Source organism: Gigantopelta aegis, unplaced genomic scaffold, assembly GCF_016097555.1.
Source record: "Gigantopelta aegis isolate Gae_Host unplaced genomic scaffold, Gae_host_genome ctg3628_pilon_pilon:::debris, whole genome shotgun sequence".
NCBI lineage: Eukaryota > Metazoa > Mollusca > Gastropoda > Neomphalida > Peltospiridae > Gigantopelta > Gigantopelta aegis.
In genome coordinates, this window is record NW_024533433.1 from 34,129 (window position 1) to 52,834 (window position 18,706).

General features: G+C 33.6%; 1 protein-coding gene across 1 annotated transcript; it reads left to right on the forward strand.

Moving 5' to 3' along the window:
* Positions 1 to 3,380: 3,380 nt before the first annotated feature.
* Positions 3,381 to 6,917, forward strand: LOC121392348 (2,3-bisphosphoglycerate-independent phosphoglycerate mutase-like). Its single transcript, XM_041523590.1, is given in 6 exon segments — positions 3,381 to 3,446; positions 3,448 to 3,508; positions 4,172 to 4,239; positions 4,241 to 4,331; positions 4,504 to 4,668; positions 6,811 to 6,917. Coding segments are annotated over 6 exon segments (558 nt in total).
* The last annotated feature ends 11,789 nt before the right edge of the window (positions 6,918 to 18,706 follow it).

An 18,706-nucleotide genomic window follows, 5' to 3' on the forward strand; every position in this document is an offset into this window, starting at 1 on the left:
GACTATTTGTTCCTCCAACGGTTTCCACTACTAAAACATTGCCATTAATAAGAATCAATCATTATATAACATGTACCTATATCAGGTCCACCATTCTCGTTATCTCTTGCGTCTAAATGAACTGATGAAGGGGGGCGGGACATAAAGATACACAGGTAACTCACTTTGGTGTGGATGCTTTGTCCAACATTGCTGAATACTGAATAGCACAGTTCTAGTAATTAATATTCATTTAGTATTAATTGTAATGAATATTAATAAGTTTGTATTACTTTTTGTGAGAAGTAATCTGTAGGTCTAGGATCGTCAGCAGAGGTTTCACTGCTCGACTCACAGAGACCTACATAATATATAGACTTGGTTATCAGACTGATACCTGAGTGCTAGGACCCAAACCAGTTCTGATCTCCACTCCTCTGCACAGCCGATGCGAGTATGGAGTTGTTCCCTTATGTCCATTTAATTAATGTTCTTTTTGATCTGCTGCTGAAACTGAAGGAGAACAAAATTACACCTTGTCAAGTCCCTCAATTTATTTGTTAATTTTAACCTTTCATACCTGTCGCCATTTTTATCTACTGAAGTCACACCCTCTAAAGTGCATTTCCAACTAATAAAACTGGGCGTGGCTGACAATTAGGAATATGGGAAATTGCTTGGCCATCATTTCAGGTGGTCTTGAGCCAATCTTCAATGATGAAGATGTGACAGTCATGTGAAGGTTTGTAAGACATCTAGTAAATAGTAAACAACTATTTCTATTGCCTTCAGGGCGTTAGGACAAATCCCAAACCTTTGATACATAAAGTTATTATTGGGAGAGTGAAAACACCACTCACTAGTGGTCAGTTGCAAGGGAAACGAGATATTTTGGGAGACGGACACCATTTATTGAGGGTCGTAAAAGAAATCTGGGATATGCTTAAAAGCAGCCGCAGAGCTGCTGAGGAAGAAGATTATGATCTGGCTCAAGCTATTCTAATCTGGCTACATGTATCATTACCAAAGGTCATCTATTATACATAGTATTGAAGATATTATTTTATTAACCCTTTATTAGATCTGTTCATTTAACCTTTACTACCATTTTATAGGTATCTTAACAGAGTCATATGATGAACTAGGTAATAGATATGTATACCAAAATACTGTCTTAGTAAACCCACACTAACATGCAACAACTACCCCAACAGACTCCTGCCCCAGACACATGCCATTCAAAGGGACTATAATGGGAATCCTATTACACTTAAAATTAGATTGTCAAACTCACTCAAAGTACATTAAATTAACTGTGTCTTCAAGTGACAGTGTATTAAGAGTTAAACAGCAGTTACAAGAACAATATGGCATTGCTACAGACAAGATAACTATGTTATTTCAGGAAAAATCTTGCCCAAACTCAGCTGTAATAGGTCAACTTGAAATACCCAAAGGGTTTATCATTCAAGCTATTATACGATGATACACACAAATTATGTGTCAATTTTGTTTTTAAATTTTTAACAATTTTTGTTTTCAAATTTTCTCAATTATTTCCTGATGAAACCTCAGTTAAACGAAGTTTACATATGTTCTTGTAATTCTTTTCATTTTAATATCAATATTGGAAACCGTATCTTCTGAAATCGTTCTTCCAATATATTTAGTTCAATTTGTGAAACAGTTACACCATTAGATTTTTCTTCCCTTCTCCTCTTTATCTCGATCTGTTCTTGATATGTTTTGGAATCAGAGATTTCAGGTTTGGTCTTCCTGGAGGCGGTCTCATTGCTTGGAACATAGAGGCGATTGGTTAATGTTGTTCTGGAGACGATACCTTTGAATGTGAATGAGACAGAAGACATAAAAATTTATTGGTATAGTGAGTTGTCACAATCTTTACTTGTAGTTGATGAAGAGAAGAGATTAAATTTGGAACAATGACAGAGCTACTTTCTCATGGTACTGTATTCCTGCAAAGTAATTCTAGCATGTTCACATCATTTGTTGCCTGGAAACCAATCCTGTATCCATTTTGGCTCTGTTCCACCAATGTTTTCTATAACAATGATTATATATTCCTTTTATTTTGACTTCACTCGATTGTGAAGAGAAAACTAACTAAAAACAAAAGTCAATTAAGTAACAGAGAAAGACGGGAGAGAGGGAACAAACCTTTAGAGTAAATTCTGAATTCAGTTGATCTAAATGAATTAAAAACACATCATAATATTACTATTAAAATATGACACCAATATGAACATACTTAATTCTCAACACGTAACTTCTTTGTTCTCTGATTGTTCAACCAGCATACCTTCTACTGGTACAATGTACTCCCCAGGCACAGATCCATTATAACATTCCCATTGTTCCGGCATTCACTAATAAAAGACACACCCTATTGGAAATATCCCTTGAGTTGATGTGTGTCTATGTAAATGAAACATGGCTAGATGATAGAGGTCTCTGGTCGACGGGAGGACAGGGAGAATCACTCTCTTGACTATATGGTTCCTCTATAATAATACATTTGCTATATTAAGAGACTTATGATCTGGACAAACTAGTTTTTATTACTGTTTTTAAATGTATTAGTGCATTCAATAGAGGTTCAGCTGGTACATTCCAAGAAGAAGTCAAACATTACTGCACTTCTCAAATCATTTTGAGATGTAGCCACGCCACAAAATTATTTTGTTCACCTGGCGGAGGAGCAAAGCTAAAAAAATTACTAATGTATGTCGTATGGTATTGATGGTTGGGGCTTTTCAGAAGCACCCATGGTTAGTACCACTATGGCAATGTTATAAAAAAAAGTAATATATTGAGAGGGCTTAATAAGAGTGTATATAATAACCGTATTTGTGTAACTCATTCAGGAACTGCAATCAAAAATGCAGACACCCCTTATGGATGGGAACTAATGAAGGGGGAGTCTGTCTAATTTGGATGCATAGGTCACCATAATACCCTCCACCCACTCTATTAAGATAACATCACTGTTACAGGTCTTGCCGTGGGTTTACATGAAGGGTTAATGGGTAATAGTGAAGTTGGACATTTCACCCCCCCCCCCCCCCCCCCCCTCTTGGTACTGGAAACGAGTCACTATAGGGTCAATAAACTAATCATTATTATATTAATCAATAATAATATTATAGGGATATTGTGGCCATTAATCTAGCTATTAAAAATAAAAACATTCCATATTAAGCCAACATTATTAGAAGCTTTTGAACGTGCCAAATCTAAAAATGGACGATGTGCATTTTCTTGGATTAGTAAGTTCAGTTCTTTTGATTTGGTACCATTATCAATCTAACTGTCCATCCATTCATTGATCTATGATCTATCCGTTTGTCTTATACACATGTATGTATCCATTAAGGTAAGTGATGGCGTTTGTACATAGTCACATTACACATCTTGAAGCACTTCTTGAAGCTGCAAAGCAAGCCACAAGTCCCTCAAGCATTGGTCCATTTCTTTTCCGACGGACGAGACACCTCACCTACAAGCGGAAGTCAGAAAAGACCACACTATAGATATTTTGGATTGACATCTCTTTTGATAGTAACTTATGTTGATAACTTATGTACATTTATATCTACATTGGGGTATGGTAAAATGGATACCTTGATGGGTCGTATTATGCTATGGATCGTGATAAACGCTATGGAGAGAACAAAGATAGCATTTGAAGGTATTACTCAAGGCAAAGGAGAAGAGGTTTCTATTGGGGATCTTTAAAGGTGAGTTTATGAATCCACCTCTTCCTTGTGTTAAGATTCTTCTTAGAAAATGCAAGAAGTGCTATAATGCAGAGGTGATGCAAAGAGACAGACGAGTTTATGAAACCAGTGATTTCTGAACGTGAAGGCCTTGTGAGAGGTAAGTTGATACATCATTGATTAGTATTATCTTTTTATTCAATTTAAAGATCAAGACACAAGGATGATTTCATTGACTTTAGAGCTGACAAGGATTGCAGACAAATTGTTGAAGCTTTTTGGCATTTAAACCTCAAATTTGATTACTGAAGTCATTCTAAAGACATAGTGAGTGGGTGTGGGTCAATGGGGTCTGATCAAATTGACGTTTTATAGGGTCTCTTCACTATGACTGAGTATAAAAAAGAAGTTCCCATTTCAATTTTATTTCTCCCGAAATCCCTCATAATTTATAGCAGAATGGCTATCAAAGAAGAAACATTCGTCAATTCCATGTGCGGAGACAGAGAAATATGCTCATGTAAACCTTTTCTTTTACTGGAGGAATTGAGAAAACCTTTGAAGGGGAGGAACGGTGTCTGGTCCCTTCACCTAAAGTGGCAACGTATGATCTCAGCCAGAAATGAGTGCAGCTGTGTAGGAGAGGCGGGAAGTAACGTGAACGTCCTTACAACTTGACTTAACATTGTTTGTAGATGGGTGATGCAATCAATAGCAGTAAATTCCCCATTTATAATGTGTAAATTTGCTCCTCCTGATATGGTCGGGTCATACTGGACAAGATAAGCCAGCAGTAGATGGCCTGTGCTGACTATGATGTTGCTATTGGGCATCCAACGTGCTTGTGAAGAGAAGGGATATGTTTTATTAGTGACAGCTGATCATGGCAATGCTGAGAGACATGATTCGATGAAGATGGAAAACCTGTTACTAACACATACAACATTTAGAGGTAAAAACTACTTTATAATATCAGTCTCAATATCATAGTTTAACTATTAGTACTATTAGTAGTTACATATAAACTGTATTATTAATACGTATCAGCGGTATTATTAATACTATTAGTTGTACATAAACTATATCTGTATTAATAGTATCAGCTGTATTATTAATACTATTAGTTGTAATATACAAACTGATAGTTGTATAGTTTCATAAGCTATATTTATACAATACCACCAATTTATAATGGCAGATCTATATATCAATATACATTAGATATAATATATTACACTAATAAACTATTAACTATTTGACTATTATAGTACTGACTAGTAGCTGTTTGTTACACAGTAAAATTGCTATTGTGTATAGTACATCTTTATTGCCATTAATAGTATAAAGTTACGTTAGTGGACATGTTTCTAATAACATTCATTAGATTTCTAGATAATAAGCATCTGTATTGTTAATATAATAGTTATGTGGATATTGTAACATGGGATTACTGGAAAGCTGTCAGGCTAGATGATCATTTATTATAATGACTTCCAGTGGTCTACTTCTTCAATAGATATAAACATGTTGTTTATATTGAGTATTGCCTTGAGGGAAATGGATAATGTACTTCCTTCACAAAACATATACTAATAATATTATTCATTTTATCAAGGTTAAGATTAGTCAACCATGATCTATCCATTCTCCGTCCATTCATTTATCAGTTAGCTGTAATCCATTCAGGTATGACCATAATTTGGTATTAGACCACTCACTTTCAGTTCTTCTAATCTCCACCATGGTAACCATGGAGACATCATTCTCCAAGTACACAAACTAATGTAGTGTATGGCCATGCAATTATATTTTAATATCATTATAATAACTTCCAGTGGTCTACTTCTTCAATAGATATAAACATGTTGTTTGTATATTGAGTATTACCTGAGGGAAATGATAATATACTTCCTTCACAAAAAATATACTAATAATATATTCATACTATCAAGGTCAAATATTAGTCAACAATGATCTGTCCATTCTCTGTCCATCCATTTATCCATTTAGCTATAATCATTCATGTATGACCTAATTTGGTATTAGACCACTCACTTTCATTCTTATAATCTCCACCATGGTAACCATAGAGACGTCATTCTCAAGTACACAACTAATGTAGTGTATGCCATGCAATGATATTTTTTAATTGCATTCTTTTAGATGTGGTGGGTGTTAGCATAAACAATAGCCAGAGAAAGCCAGCCGTTACGCCATTATTCCTTGAAAGGCATAATTATCTCCACTTAGTCTACATGTGTTAAATGCACATGTAATTTAATTGGCTTTCAATGGAATTGTTTTGTGACTATGTGTGTTTTCTTTTTTGATATGTAATATAAAGGGAAAGTTATTATAGTTATATATATTCTGGGATCTTCATAATACAATCTATATGACTATGTCAGACATAACTGATATTATAATGATAGATTGATTATGATAATAACAGACAGGTTAGTAGTGTTACCACATGTGCTGTGATAACTATGTATAAAATATTTTCTATTGTGTGGTCATTGTCATGTGCTCGTGAATAATATTACAATATTATTATAATTGTTATTCATATTTTAAAGAATTTTAAACATTCCTAAATTGCCTTATTTCAATATGCACGTGTGTATATATGGACTATGAAGCAATCACACTAACAAAAGAGTCTTGTGTGTTAACATGTCATATTTACATGCAAACATGTCATATTTACATGATAACATCATGTGTTTGTGTTTGATAATAGTATCACTAATCTAACAAACAGGAGATAAGTTGTAATAATGAATGATCTCTAGTGACTGGCAATAGTCACTGTAAGTAAACTGACAAATAGTTGGACTATTATTGAAAGCTATGAAGTTACCTTCTGTTGATAAACAATTCATGCAACATATTTCAGGAGTAGTAGAGTAGAAAATGACGTTAAACCAATTTTACTAATTTCTTTTTGTGCAACATAATTCATTATTATATCCACTCACTCTCTCTCTGTCTCTTGTCTCTCTCTCTCTCTCTCTCTCTCTCTCTCTCTCTCTCTGTATCTCTCTCTAGTGCCATTCTGTCTTCACGGAGGAGGGTTTCAAATATCGTCAAGTCTCTCACAATGCCTCATTAGCTGATGTAGCACCCACTGTACTAGAGATTATGGGACTAGAGATCCCCCCAGAAATGAAAGGTCAATCCTTGTTATTGAAGAAGTAATAAAAAAACAAAGACATTAAGTTAATGTACTTGTAGTTGTTATTATAATAAACTAGTCATGAATTAGTGTATATTAGTTTAGATCAATGTTGATGTTCCAGGAAAAGGGAAATATGATTGATGTTATCTCACTTCAAACTGTTGGACTTCTTAATCTCGCTGTTAGTAGTAATGTTTATTACTTTCCCTTGTTAGATAAATAACAGTTATTTACAAGAGCTTTCAAAATATCAATAGTTTAGAATGTAACTAGGGTCTATTATTTACATTTGCCCCTTATTTCTGATGCACATTGTGTACTACATTATCTTGTGTTTGGTAAATGCCTGAGTCCAAACAAGTGAGAAGTCAATTGTAAACAAGTGCTGACAATAGCTGAGGTAATGTTACTATTTTTGGTGGCACGCTTGTTGCCAAAACAAGGTTCCATTAACTATATAATGATTTATAACAGATATCATATAGTGTTATATATGTCCGATAATGAAGTTTGTTACATTTTAATTTGTTTATTGTCAGTCTAAAATGAAATAGTCTCTATACTTGACCTACTACATGTAGTTAAACTAAGAACATGGTCCTGTTAAAAGTTAATGAAATAATATTTATTTTAAAGATCAAAGTCCTTGGCTCTTTAATTTAGTTTCCTTTGTTCCTCTTTGAAAGAGTTCTGTTGCTAGAATTAAGCCAACCACCTACTACCTCCTGATATAGAAGACATTATGTCATATCCTTTACATAAAAAGTACAGGTTGTTAAAGAAACCTTAGCAAAATGAAGACATCTTATCTACAGAAGGTTGGTTGCAAGAAAGCTTTCAAGTACTTTATTAATACCCAAATAAGGAAGGCAATTGGAAATTATTAGGTTCTAATGATTTAAATCCACATAGAGAATATTTATTATTAAATACAGTATCAGTATAAGATAGAGGATAGATGAGATTTTAGGAATATTTTGAACTCTCAAACTGTTGTTTCTATGCTATTAACAAAATACAAACTGTTACGTTGAGAGCTGTACACTAGATCTGCTACTTGTGCGTGACGATGGTCGACAAGTACTGCTAGCACTATTACATCGAGTGGGGCGTGGCTCTTCAACCGATTGATAGGACTAGAATGAGGAGATGATTCTTGTGCCAAGTTAATAGTACTTGATCGAGTAGACCGAGGCTCTTCAGTTAGGTTTCAAAATCATACCATCAGTGTCCTCAAAATCTGGTCCTATAAAATACGATGAGACGAGAGTTGACTAGAACTTGGCAACGATTCTGGTCTGTTTATAACTAAAATTGAGATGCTCTGTAACGGCCAACAGATGGCTTCCTCTTTCCTGACTTTGGTACCTTTTCTAGTTGACCTGTAGCTGAGCTAACTCTCATTATCATTGAAGTACGGTCTGTAGAATGGAGTGATGTTTTGTCCCAGGAGGTATTGGCATCACTCTCTGGTTTTACTATATACTTGATATAATGGTGATGTTGAAGTAGAAGATCGTTTTGTGGCAAGTATAGAAAAAGTTTGGTGTTGATCCAGCGCTCTTGGTCCAGCCATTGAAGTTGGAACGGCGAGGAGAAACAAGAACTTTATTTAGGAGTCAGGAGAGACAACGCCACGCGAGAGATAATGTTGGACTCGACTGAGGGGTGGAGTCATCTGATGAGCTGTCCTCCCCTTTTGTGGTGATAACAGCATTATCATGTCTTTGTGGCTAATCCTTTTGGTGAGCCCTCGTTGCGATAAACTACTGTTTTCTCCTACAACACTAGGAGGAGACTGACTGAAAGAGATCACCACTCCTAGTGGTTTTTGTTGGTAACGAATCTCTTCGTAACCAACGTGGAGTATCACTAGACTTCCCTCGTCTACTGGTACTTGTACTGGAACAATCACTAATTTCCATGATAGGTCATCAATTGAGTTAAAGGATAATTGGTGTAACTATTTGTTCTACTTTCTAAACTGTGTATACGTCGTAATGCTTGTCCAGGACTGCGTTGAGTCTGTATTTGTTTCTTCTTAATTCTTCGCTAGCCTCATGTATACCGTAAAGTAAAGTATCCATTCTATCAACAAGGATTGTGATTCGTGCAACCATTCTCATAACTATATAAATGAAAAAAAAAGAGACCTTATAATTTATATATAATAATATATTACAATAGGGGCTTTTGTCTTGTACAATGATCACATGCAGCACTTGTATTGTTTGATTTTGTGTACGCGCACACACTTACCAGTTGATCCTTTATTGCAGTTAATGCATTATCAGTACTGGGACACAAAACGTGTCTTGTTTTTCGTTTTGGGAGACTTATTAGCGCGAACGAGGTCTGTACATATCCGGTAAGGGTACAAACAAATCTTCAGTATTGACAGAAAAACGAACTGTTGCAGGGAAGGCTTGGGAGATTTTCACTGAACGATATCCTCTTATTTCCAAGGAGGTTTAGCAGTACTTTTCCTATAGCTTCTTTCTTTCTTCAGTATTTCTTGTAACTCTTCAATGTAGTTGCGAATTACTGTAACGTTTGGAGATGCAACAGGTGGTGTTGCAATTTGCCAAGCTCACTCGCAGTATAAACTATAATGAATTTTGTTCTTCTGTGTCTTTTATGGGCAATTTAAATTAGTTGGTATGTCCAAGAATGTGAGGTGTTTCCTGTGAGAGAGGAAATAGTATTCATTGAAACTGAAGACATTAAACAGCACATGGTCAAGTGGTTCAGCTGATATTAACTTCCATAACAAATAAATTAAAAATAAACTTCTAAACAATCTAATTTAATAATATTGTAAAAATTATAAAAGTTACTATTAAACAATGAGTTCTATCACTTCAATATTAAAATTAGACATGATTTATTTAATTTTCTATTTACATAATGTGATATATACAATTGGCATGTATTTGTTATTTGGAGGCAAAAAACAAAACATCATTATTCACAAAATATAGTTTTATTTTTAATTTATATACCTAAAGCTCTCATATAATAATACCCACATTAATTAGTAAACTCAATTTATAACACGCAGATACTATCTACACTTACTTTAAACCAGTGATGATGATGAAGAACACGTCTCTCTAGAACTCCCTCCAACTTCTTGTCTCTTTTAACTGAAATAAGAAGGGACTATTGTCTTCTAATATAAGCACACCGCTCAGCTTATCCAAATATTGTTGTCAAACTTGTAATTAACACCAGTGGGGCTTTTCCAAGGGAACACTTAACTCGACAACAACTTTGTCTGGATAGTTTCCAAGCTCTAATAAGTAGGTCAACGATGGCTCTCAACTGTGTAAATGCCAGGTGTCTGAGTTGTAATGTGTCTATATGTAACCTCTGTAGTACACTTGTTTGGGTGTTAAAATATATTCTTCAAAAGAAAATGAGATACTCTATAAGTTGGTTAATACTCTATATGTGGTCAGGTGGTTGGTTTACATGTAAATAAGTGAGAGTACTACGTGAGGACAAGTGGTCATTCATATTTTACATACCTAGTACATACCTAGGTCATTACACACCAGTTGACATTCACTTACATTAGTTTATTGTTCAACAACTCTTGTTAGCTAACTATTTGAAAATATGGTCTTCAAACGTCATACAATTGGTGTGTGGTTTTAAATGAACCAATACACATACACAAGTACATAATAGGAATCTCCATGGTGTTCGTTAGGTTACTCCTGACAAGTGCTATTGCTCAAAGTAACTAGATATGACACTGCCTAAATTCACAGTAAACATCAAATAGTTGATTCATTAAATATCCTGTTTGGTACTAGATATTAGTAAATAGTACACCTAAACCTTGTGGACCCGCCCTTCCAATAATACCTAGGCAACACTCATCCAACAGGGATACCAATAATGAACAGTCTGTCATTAAAATAGACTCACCCAATATGCATGTATCACTATCATTATTAGATCATTCAGTTAGTTATATAGAAAATATGTCTTTATTTTGGTCAAATATGTCCCTATATCTCTAAGAAGTAGTTAGACAAACTGGTTCAACAATTGCTATAAATTATAAATTATATATACTACTTGTTATGATATAACCTTTTTAAAGAATTAATTTATTAAGACAATATAATAAACTAATACGACGATATGATGGGGTATCACTATTTGGAACAATGATATCCATTACAGACACTAGAGCAGAATAAGTTATTTTGAAAACTTTGTCCTCTTTCCCATACATATGTATTTAATTATTTCTCTCAAATTAACACAGATGACAATAAAATAAACAAGATATCGTATGTGGTTTAACAACTATATGCCAAGATAAGGGTGGTACAAATTTCGAATTAACTCTTTTTAGTCTTCAATTTTGTAAGTCATTGAATGTCGAATATGTTGGTTGGACATTGTATCAGTTTAAAATGAGAGGTTGAATAAATCTCAGCTGTTCCATAAGACAAGTGTCCATCAACTATGAACAATAAAAGACAGCCCAACTCTGTCGGCAAGAAAAAAAAAATCATAACTTAATGAAACTCTTTTCGTGATCAAAATGAAATTGAAGTATTTTTTATTAAATATACGGAGGGATTATATTCATATTATATGCTTTGTTAGTGAAACCACATTAACTTTCCCTTTCAAGATTGACCACCTGCTATTAGATAACAAACAAAGTAGTACATTAAGGTAATTTGTATCCTAGGTATAGTAAAAAAAAAAAAAAAAAAAAACTTTAGTAAATTCGTGTAGTAGGTTTCAATGTTAATATTATACAAATGAAGTGGAGCAAGTCTTAGAGTTATTATTATATAGCCCACCACAACTGTGTTGTAAGGGTGCGACTATATAGGGATATATAAATGGTGTTGTATTTTTATAATGGTTTGTATTAGGTGTCATATTTGGAGTACTATAGTATATGGGCGTGTATTAGGTCATAAAAATTGGGGGGGGGAGTATTGGGTTTGTTTGGGCACAAGATATTTAAACAAAAGAGAGGAGTACTTGTGTCAACAGTTTAATAAAGTGGGCAATCAAGGAGGTTAATATAAGATAAACATTGTCGTTACAAGATTTAGATTATAGTAACAAGTGTCTATACCACAATGACGTAGCGCATTCTCTTTATATATATATTCATAGCAGAGATCTCTCAGCATCAAAACCTTTATGCCACAAATTACCAACATCTACTAATAATATTGTCTTAAAATAAGGATTCTCCTTAAATGATAACATCTTTTACATCTCATAAACAAAACATTCAACAAAACATTCCATCGTCTGATCTACAAAGTGTCACAAGAATACCTCAACAATTTGAAGATTCTGGTGATTTCAACAGCAATTATAATATCATGACGAGACAATACTATGATTGTAATCTGAACAACAACAGTCTTAATATTATGAGTAAAGAACATTGACTGCTACTATATACACGTACTCGTTACTTACAAAATTCTTTTATCTAAAAACATTTACTAAAAATACAGTAGAGACAGACAGTGGTTGATATGAACCATTAAAATGTAATGGTCATTTTAACTCTTAATATATTGCATCAGCCGTTCTGGTGACACCAAACACATGACAGGGATTTCTGGCACACATCATGTAGGAAAAGCTCAACATAATAACCAGCTGGGTATATCCAAGTGTTCATTTAATATAATTATCTTTAATCACTTTATTAGATTTTCAAGGAAAATCCACTCAAATGTAATGTCTTTACTGTTTGGTCTCATTACAATTCTAGACTAAAAGGAACATCACTATAAGATAATATCTTGTATCAAATTATGTACATCCTTTATTGACAGATAATGTGTATGCCTTCATTGTTAGGGGAAGTTAGTAGGATACAAAGTAGATAGATACATAACTACATACAAATCATGACATGTGCACTACACACACACACACACACACACACACAATGATACAGCTGTCACAAACACACAATATCATTAAAGCATGTTAGTAGCAAATGAGCATACCTAGATATACAAAAAGTGTGTGTGTTAGGGGTTAGGGTTAAATATTTAATAAAACATGTAATTACATTATCATTGCATATTACCTTGATGGCTAACTCTGAAGTTGCAGTGGGTGAAGTAGAAGTGTTGGAATTTAATTTCAATTTTATTCAATGGGACATTAATTTGTAGAGTGCCTTTAGCAAACTGAGACAATGATACAAAGGAGTCCAGATGGAGCTATAATGGACAGACACTTGTGAAAGAAAGGACAATTGATGTGTTAAATGGACAAATAATTGGATAGTAAAGTTTGCTATTTCTTCAACTAAATTATTAGATGATTAGATCATATTAAGGAGTCTAACACTTTGTAATAAACCACATGTACGTGATTGTGGTGTCTATTTATAGAATTAATTAGAGGGTACTACTGTTTTTTGCTATGGTGACAAACTTACTAGGAACATACTGCACACAACTAGGTCGTTCTTCATTTAATTTATAATCATCAGATTAAACTAATATTAATTGTAGGGTCACTTCCCCTTGGAAGGGAACTGATACAGGGTCAAAGGTCACACGAGTTGCTCTTTTACCAGTCAATGGAATGTAGTTAGAGGGATCGAAGGAGCATCTGTCATTTCTATGGTAGTCAGCTGGGAAGTGTAGTTTGAACTAAAGAAACAAAAATGTAAACATTATGTTATAATTATGTGGGACATTGGCAGGGAACACACGAGAAATATTGTACAAGATGATTGTGTTATTTTAATTGTTTGTTGAAGTAGAATGTATTATGAACTTATATTAGAGTTATGTGAATTAAATTATGTAGTAATAAAATCAATAATTAATGTTAGATAATATCCTGACAACAAAGGTTTATTATATGACTAAATTTATTTAAAATATATTTTTGTAAGCCTCTTATGTTACTAGAGTAACTATTAGGATTAATGGTTATATATAAACTTATAATAACTATCATAATTATATAAACTATAATAATTATAATAATTATAAAACTATAATAACTATAAAACTATAATAATATAATAACTATTATAAAAGTTTTTATAAAACTATAATAACTATAAAACTATAATAAACTATAATAATTATAATAAATTAATAGTTAATTAGACTTAATATAGTATCTGTATATAGTAATTAATAACTATATTAATTGTATCTAGTTATATTTTGTTCATGTGACCAAATAATCATTACATCATGATGACATCATCTATGGTGTGCTATTTGTGTCAAAAACTTAAAATTACAATAATGGGAGGGTGGTGGTTCACTACTGGGTTTTAATTGTATTGCTGTTTAATTTAGGTTTTGGGGTGTGGTTTTTAATAACAGTTAAAGGTATACAAATTACCATGTGAAAGCCACTCCCATTATTGCAATATTAATTTTGACACAAGCCATGTACCATATCTATCTTCATTAAACAACATGATTAAACTATATATCTTTATAATATTGAGTTTGTGGTTTACAGATTATGAACAACACTTGTCAGTTAGTCATAAAAAATGTTAAATCACACACACACAATATAATAAGTAATATAATACTTATAGTTCAATGATTTATTGGAATGTTCTATAAGGTACATTATTTAACAACACTACATTTATTAATACATGAAGAATAATTTAACAAGTGATGATGATGATATGAATGTACCAAAGGTCACATTGTCAACAATCACATGAATACATGTACATTGGTACATATATACATGTATATATATTATATTATATGTACATATATACATGTACATGTATATATACATATATACATGTGTCAGTGATTACTGCCAAGTAATTAAATTAACTAATTAATTTATTTACTAGACAGCTGGACTAGTTGGGACTGATCAGGTCTGTCTGATCATAATATCATTATCTCATACCAGACTCCCTCTCCCTCTCTTCTCTCTCTCCTTCTCTCTCTCTCTCTCTCTCTCTTCTCTCTCTCTCTCCCTCCCCCCTCTCTTTAGATTGTACATTAAATAAGACAGTCTACCACAAACAAAGAACTTAATCCTACATCAAAACAATTGATAATATCTTAATATTATACTAACTTGTCTAACAGTTTGAGATTCCAACTCTAGTATTCCTAATGACCCATGGTTATTAGTGTCAGCAACAAGCAGGGTTTTCCCCTCGTTATCTCCCATTGCATAATCCTCCAGGTTGTCAGAGAACTGAGCAATATCAAAAGATCATCAAGGAGACCTGGGGAACCAGTACCTGCTAGTGTGAAACATGTTTTGGTAACAGGATTGACTGCCTTAATCTACAAGAAAAGAAGTTATGAGAATGACAAATATAACAGTAGAGCTAAATTAGACCAAAGTTTAGAGAACAGGTTGTTACAAGTTAATAAAGATAGTGTCCACCTTATGAAGGGACAACCTATTGGTCTATTGAAGTAATGTTAAAACAATTTCTACTACTTGTAATAAACCAGATACCAATAAAAAAAATAACCAAAGTAGATTAAAAAAAACTATCATACCTTTAACTACAAGTCAAACCACAAACATTATTATTAAGAACTCAATTACTACCACCTTATTGATCTTAATTTGTACTGTAGTAAATGAAGTCATTTAACAATATACTTGGTAATTAAAATTTGAGTGGTTTTATAATATAAGTTGGTAAATAAAACTTTTATTATCAAGTTGAAATAAATTTAAGATAAGAGTGAGTGAGTGTGAAAATAATACTAATGTAAGTCTGTAATAACAATAATACCAGTACTAATGTAAATGTCTGGTAATAATACCTTATGATTGTATAACAATCAGCAATAACATATAAAAGTTGACGGAGTACTGTCCCAGGCACACCAAAATACTAATGAGGATAAACATTATGTTGTTGAGTCGGACATTAAAAGACCTTTACCATCTTGTGTAGTCGGAATTACGATCACCAAAGGCAAATAAATCCTACATTTATAGACATGATGCTAAAATGGATAATTAGAATATACCATGGGATCTAAAGCTCCACCCACTAGACAGTAACACTGCCATTTGTTTGTGTTAATTCCTCTTATAGTACTACTCTCACTATCAGCACCAAACAGTACGTACCATCTTGAGATGAGGTAAGAGATATTATCACATTTTCTCATAGTTACCAGTATTAAGTGCTAAACCCGAGGGTTTTGCCAGGCTGCTTATAAGGAAATGAGTTATTCCTATTGGCCCTTCTCCTGATCCACACATTCAAACAACAGTACCTACAGTATGTTGACTGGGAAGAATTTAATAATAAGAAAGGGGTGTGTCTGTATTTACCTGGTTTTAAACCAGTCTATGTTCTTTAAGGAAATAGCCCATATTTGATGTGTACCTGCCATAGCTATGTACAATACAGTAGGATGGAAGAGGTCTAGAGTATGGCAATATATAATATATTAGGAAGGGGTGGGAGTCTCAAGTCTTAAATAAAGAATACACAATAATTAATGCAAGGTTTTGTACCTGGGCCAACAGCAAGATCCCAAGGTGAGCTAATCTCCTGTTTTGGTCCTATTTTACCTCCACTTTTGTCATCTCCTTGGTGACCTGTGCCAGCAATAGTTTGCACACGATGACTGGAAAGATCAAATCCTATTGAAAGTACACAAAAAAAAAAATTTAAGGAGGAGTGAGCTTCTCTTATTTACCTTCCTAATAGGTGATTATAAGTGTCTGCAACAAAGAGACAACCATTATTAAAAACAACACACCCTGGGGAGTATTAAACTCTGCATTTTGTCCTGTCCCATCTTTAGAACCCAGCTAAAACCAGATCCATAAACTTGTTCCACAAGACCAGAATTAGTATTTATTATTAAAACACGATTGATTAGAGGAATCTGCAACATAAATATGTCCAATAGATGGTGTTAGTAGCAATTTTGCCAGGAAATTTGAGACCCTCATTTGTGGGTGTTTATGTCTTTCTAATGCATTCCTATAGGTCTGTTATCCAACAAGTCATGCGACTTATAAACTGAAACAGCCATTTTTTATAAATACTTCTAACTCTGAGCCGTGTCCTTCTCCAATGATGTAATAGCATAGGCGTTGGTTTGGACCAGAATTACCAACGTTGGCCAGCATGACACAGCCCAACGCTCCCATAGTTTCGATATTGGCATCATTAACAACAGGATGTGTTATATCATACCGTAAGATAGCATTTAATATGTTGAATGAATTCTTCTCATTTGGAAATTTACTTGAATGAACACCAACAATGACAACTCCATCATTGTCTGTATACTGTTGCTCTAGACGATGTAGATCTGGTAGAATGTGAATACAGTTGATACAACAATACGTGAAAAAGTCCAATATCGTAATCTTCCCTTTTAACTGGCTTGAAAAGGACAGAGGTTTTCTTTGTTAATATTAAACCATATGAGGTTTGGAGGAAGGAAAATCTATATCGAGAACAAAACGAGAATCATTTTCAATCGACTTTAGGTGGTTAAAAATGGCTTCCTCTTTTTTTGACGTGGTAAAATCTTCTCCTCTGAGTTTCTCTCACTAAGAGCTCCTATCGTCCTTTGAATGTAGGGAGTTTTGGAGCGCCATGTTTGGGTGACCCCTATGATAATAGTACTTAATTAAAAGACCACGTGTATATAAGCGGACACTGTTAGACGGTTTTTACCTTTACTCTTGCTGGCTAGCAGTGATAGTTCCGACCTTACGGGGCTACTTCTTTGAAAGGAGTTTGCAGTGTCTGATTACAGCTGTAATTCAATGTAACTCCAGATGAATTCAACTACCTGACTGCAAGACTACTGCTCCTAGTAGGAAGATATTGTACTAACATTGTATTGGCTAGTTAAAGTGCAGCTAAACCAAGGTAAATAATAAGTACAGGAAAGTTGTATGCTTTATATTAAAAGATCTTAGTGCATTTTGCTGTTATAATTATATATTTTTCTTCTCCTACATACTATATATATATTATATATACATGTATAATATGTGTTGTAATATAATAATTATAGATGTAATTGAAGGCTCAGTAAGTTCACTTAAGGAAATGATCATCAACTATCCTATTAATGGTGAGTTGATTCACATATGCACAACTTTTTTTGTAACTTGTCTGGTTGGAAGGATGACCCCCCCCCAGTGCCTAATATGAGGTGTTTTTCAGGTGTAGCTTTTGTCGGGTAATAACACCATAATGTGTGTCTCGACTGGCACCTCTCACCTGAGTCACCTCTCAATTGTGTTTTTGGTGTGTAGAATCTACCATGTCATTCCTCCACCATTACATTTGCCCTGATGGTTCAGCATGGCTTGCTGGACCTCATTATCTTTTTTGCCTAGAGGGTGTAGAATATCTTTTTCAAAAACCATATCTTGTATAAATAATATTTGAAAAAATCAATGCCTCACATCCTTCTTGTTCGTTGTTGAACAATGAAGGATTTTTTTTGTGTTTTATTTTCATTATAAAGGTCTTGTTCAACAACACAACTGGAAGAAATGAGATGGTACAATCTACACCTTGAAAGTCACCTTGTATTTGGGAAGATTTATCAGATGACTTTAGAATCCAGTTGTAAAAGATTGGAGGATTATAGTGATGTGGCCGATTCTACACTCCTCTAAGGCAGTTATTGTAGATTGTTATTTATTATTATTGTGTACTTTTATTAAATATTATTATCATATTCTAATCTAAATCTATTTTTTTGTCAAAAAAATTGAAAGTCTATTGAAAAAACTACAGCAGAAAAATTTACAAAAATCAAAATGTTGGAGCCTT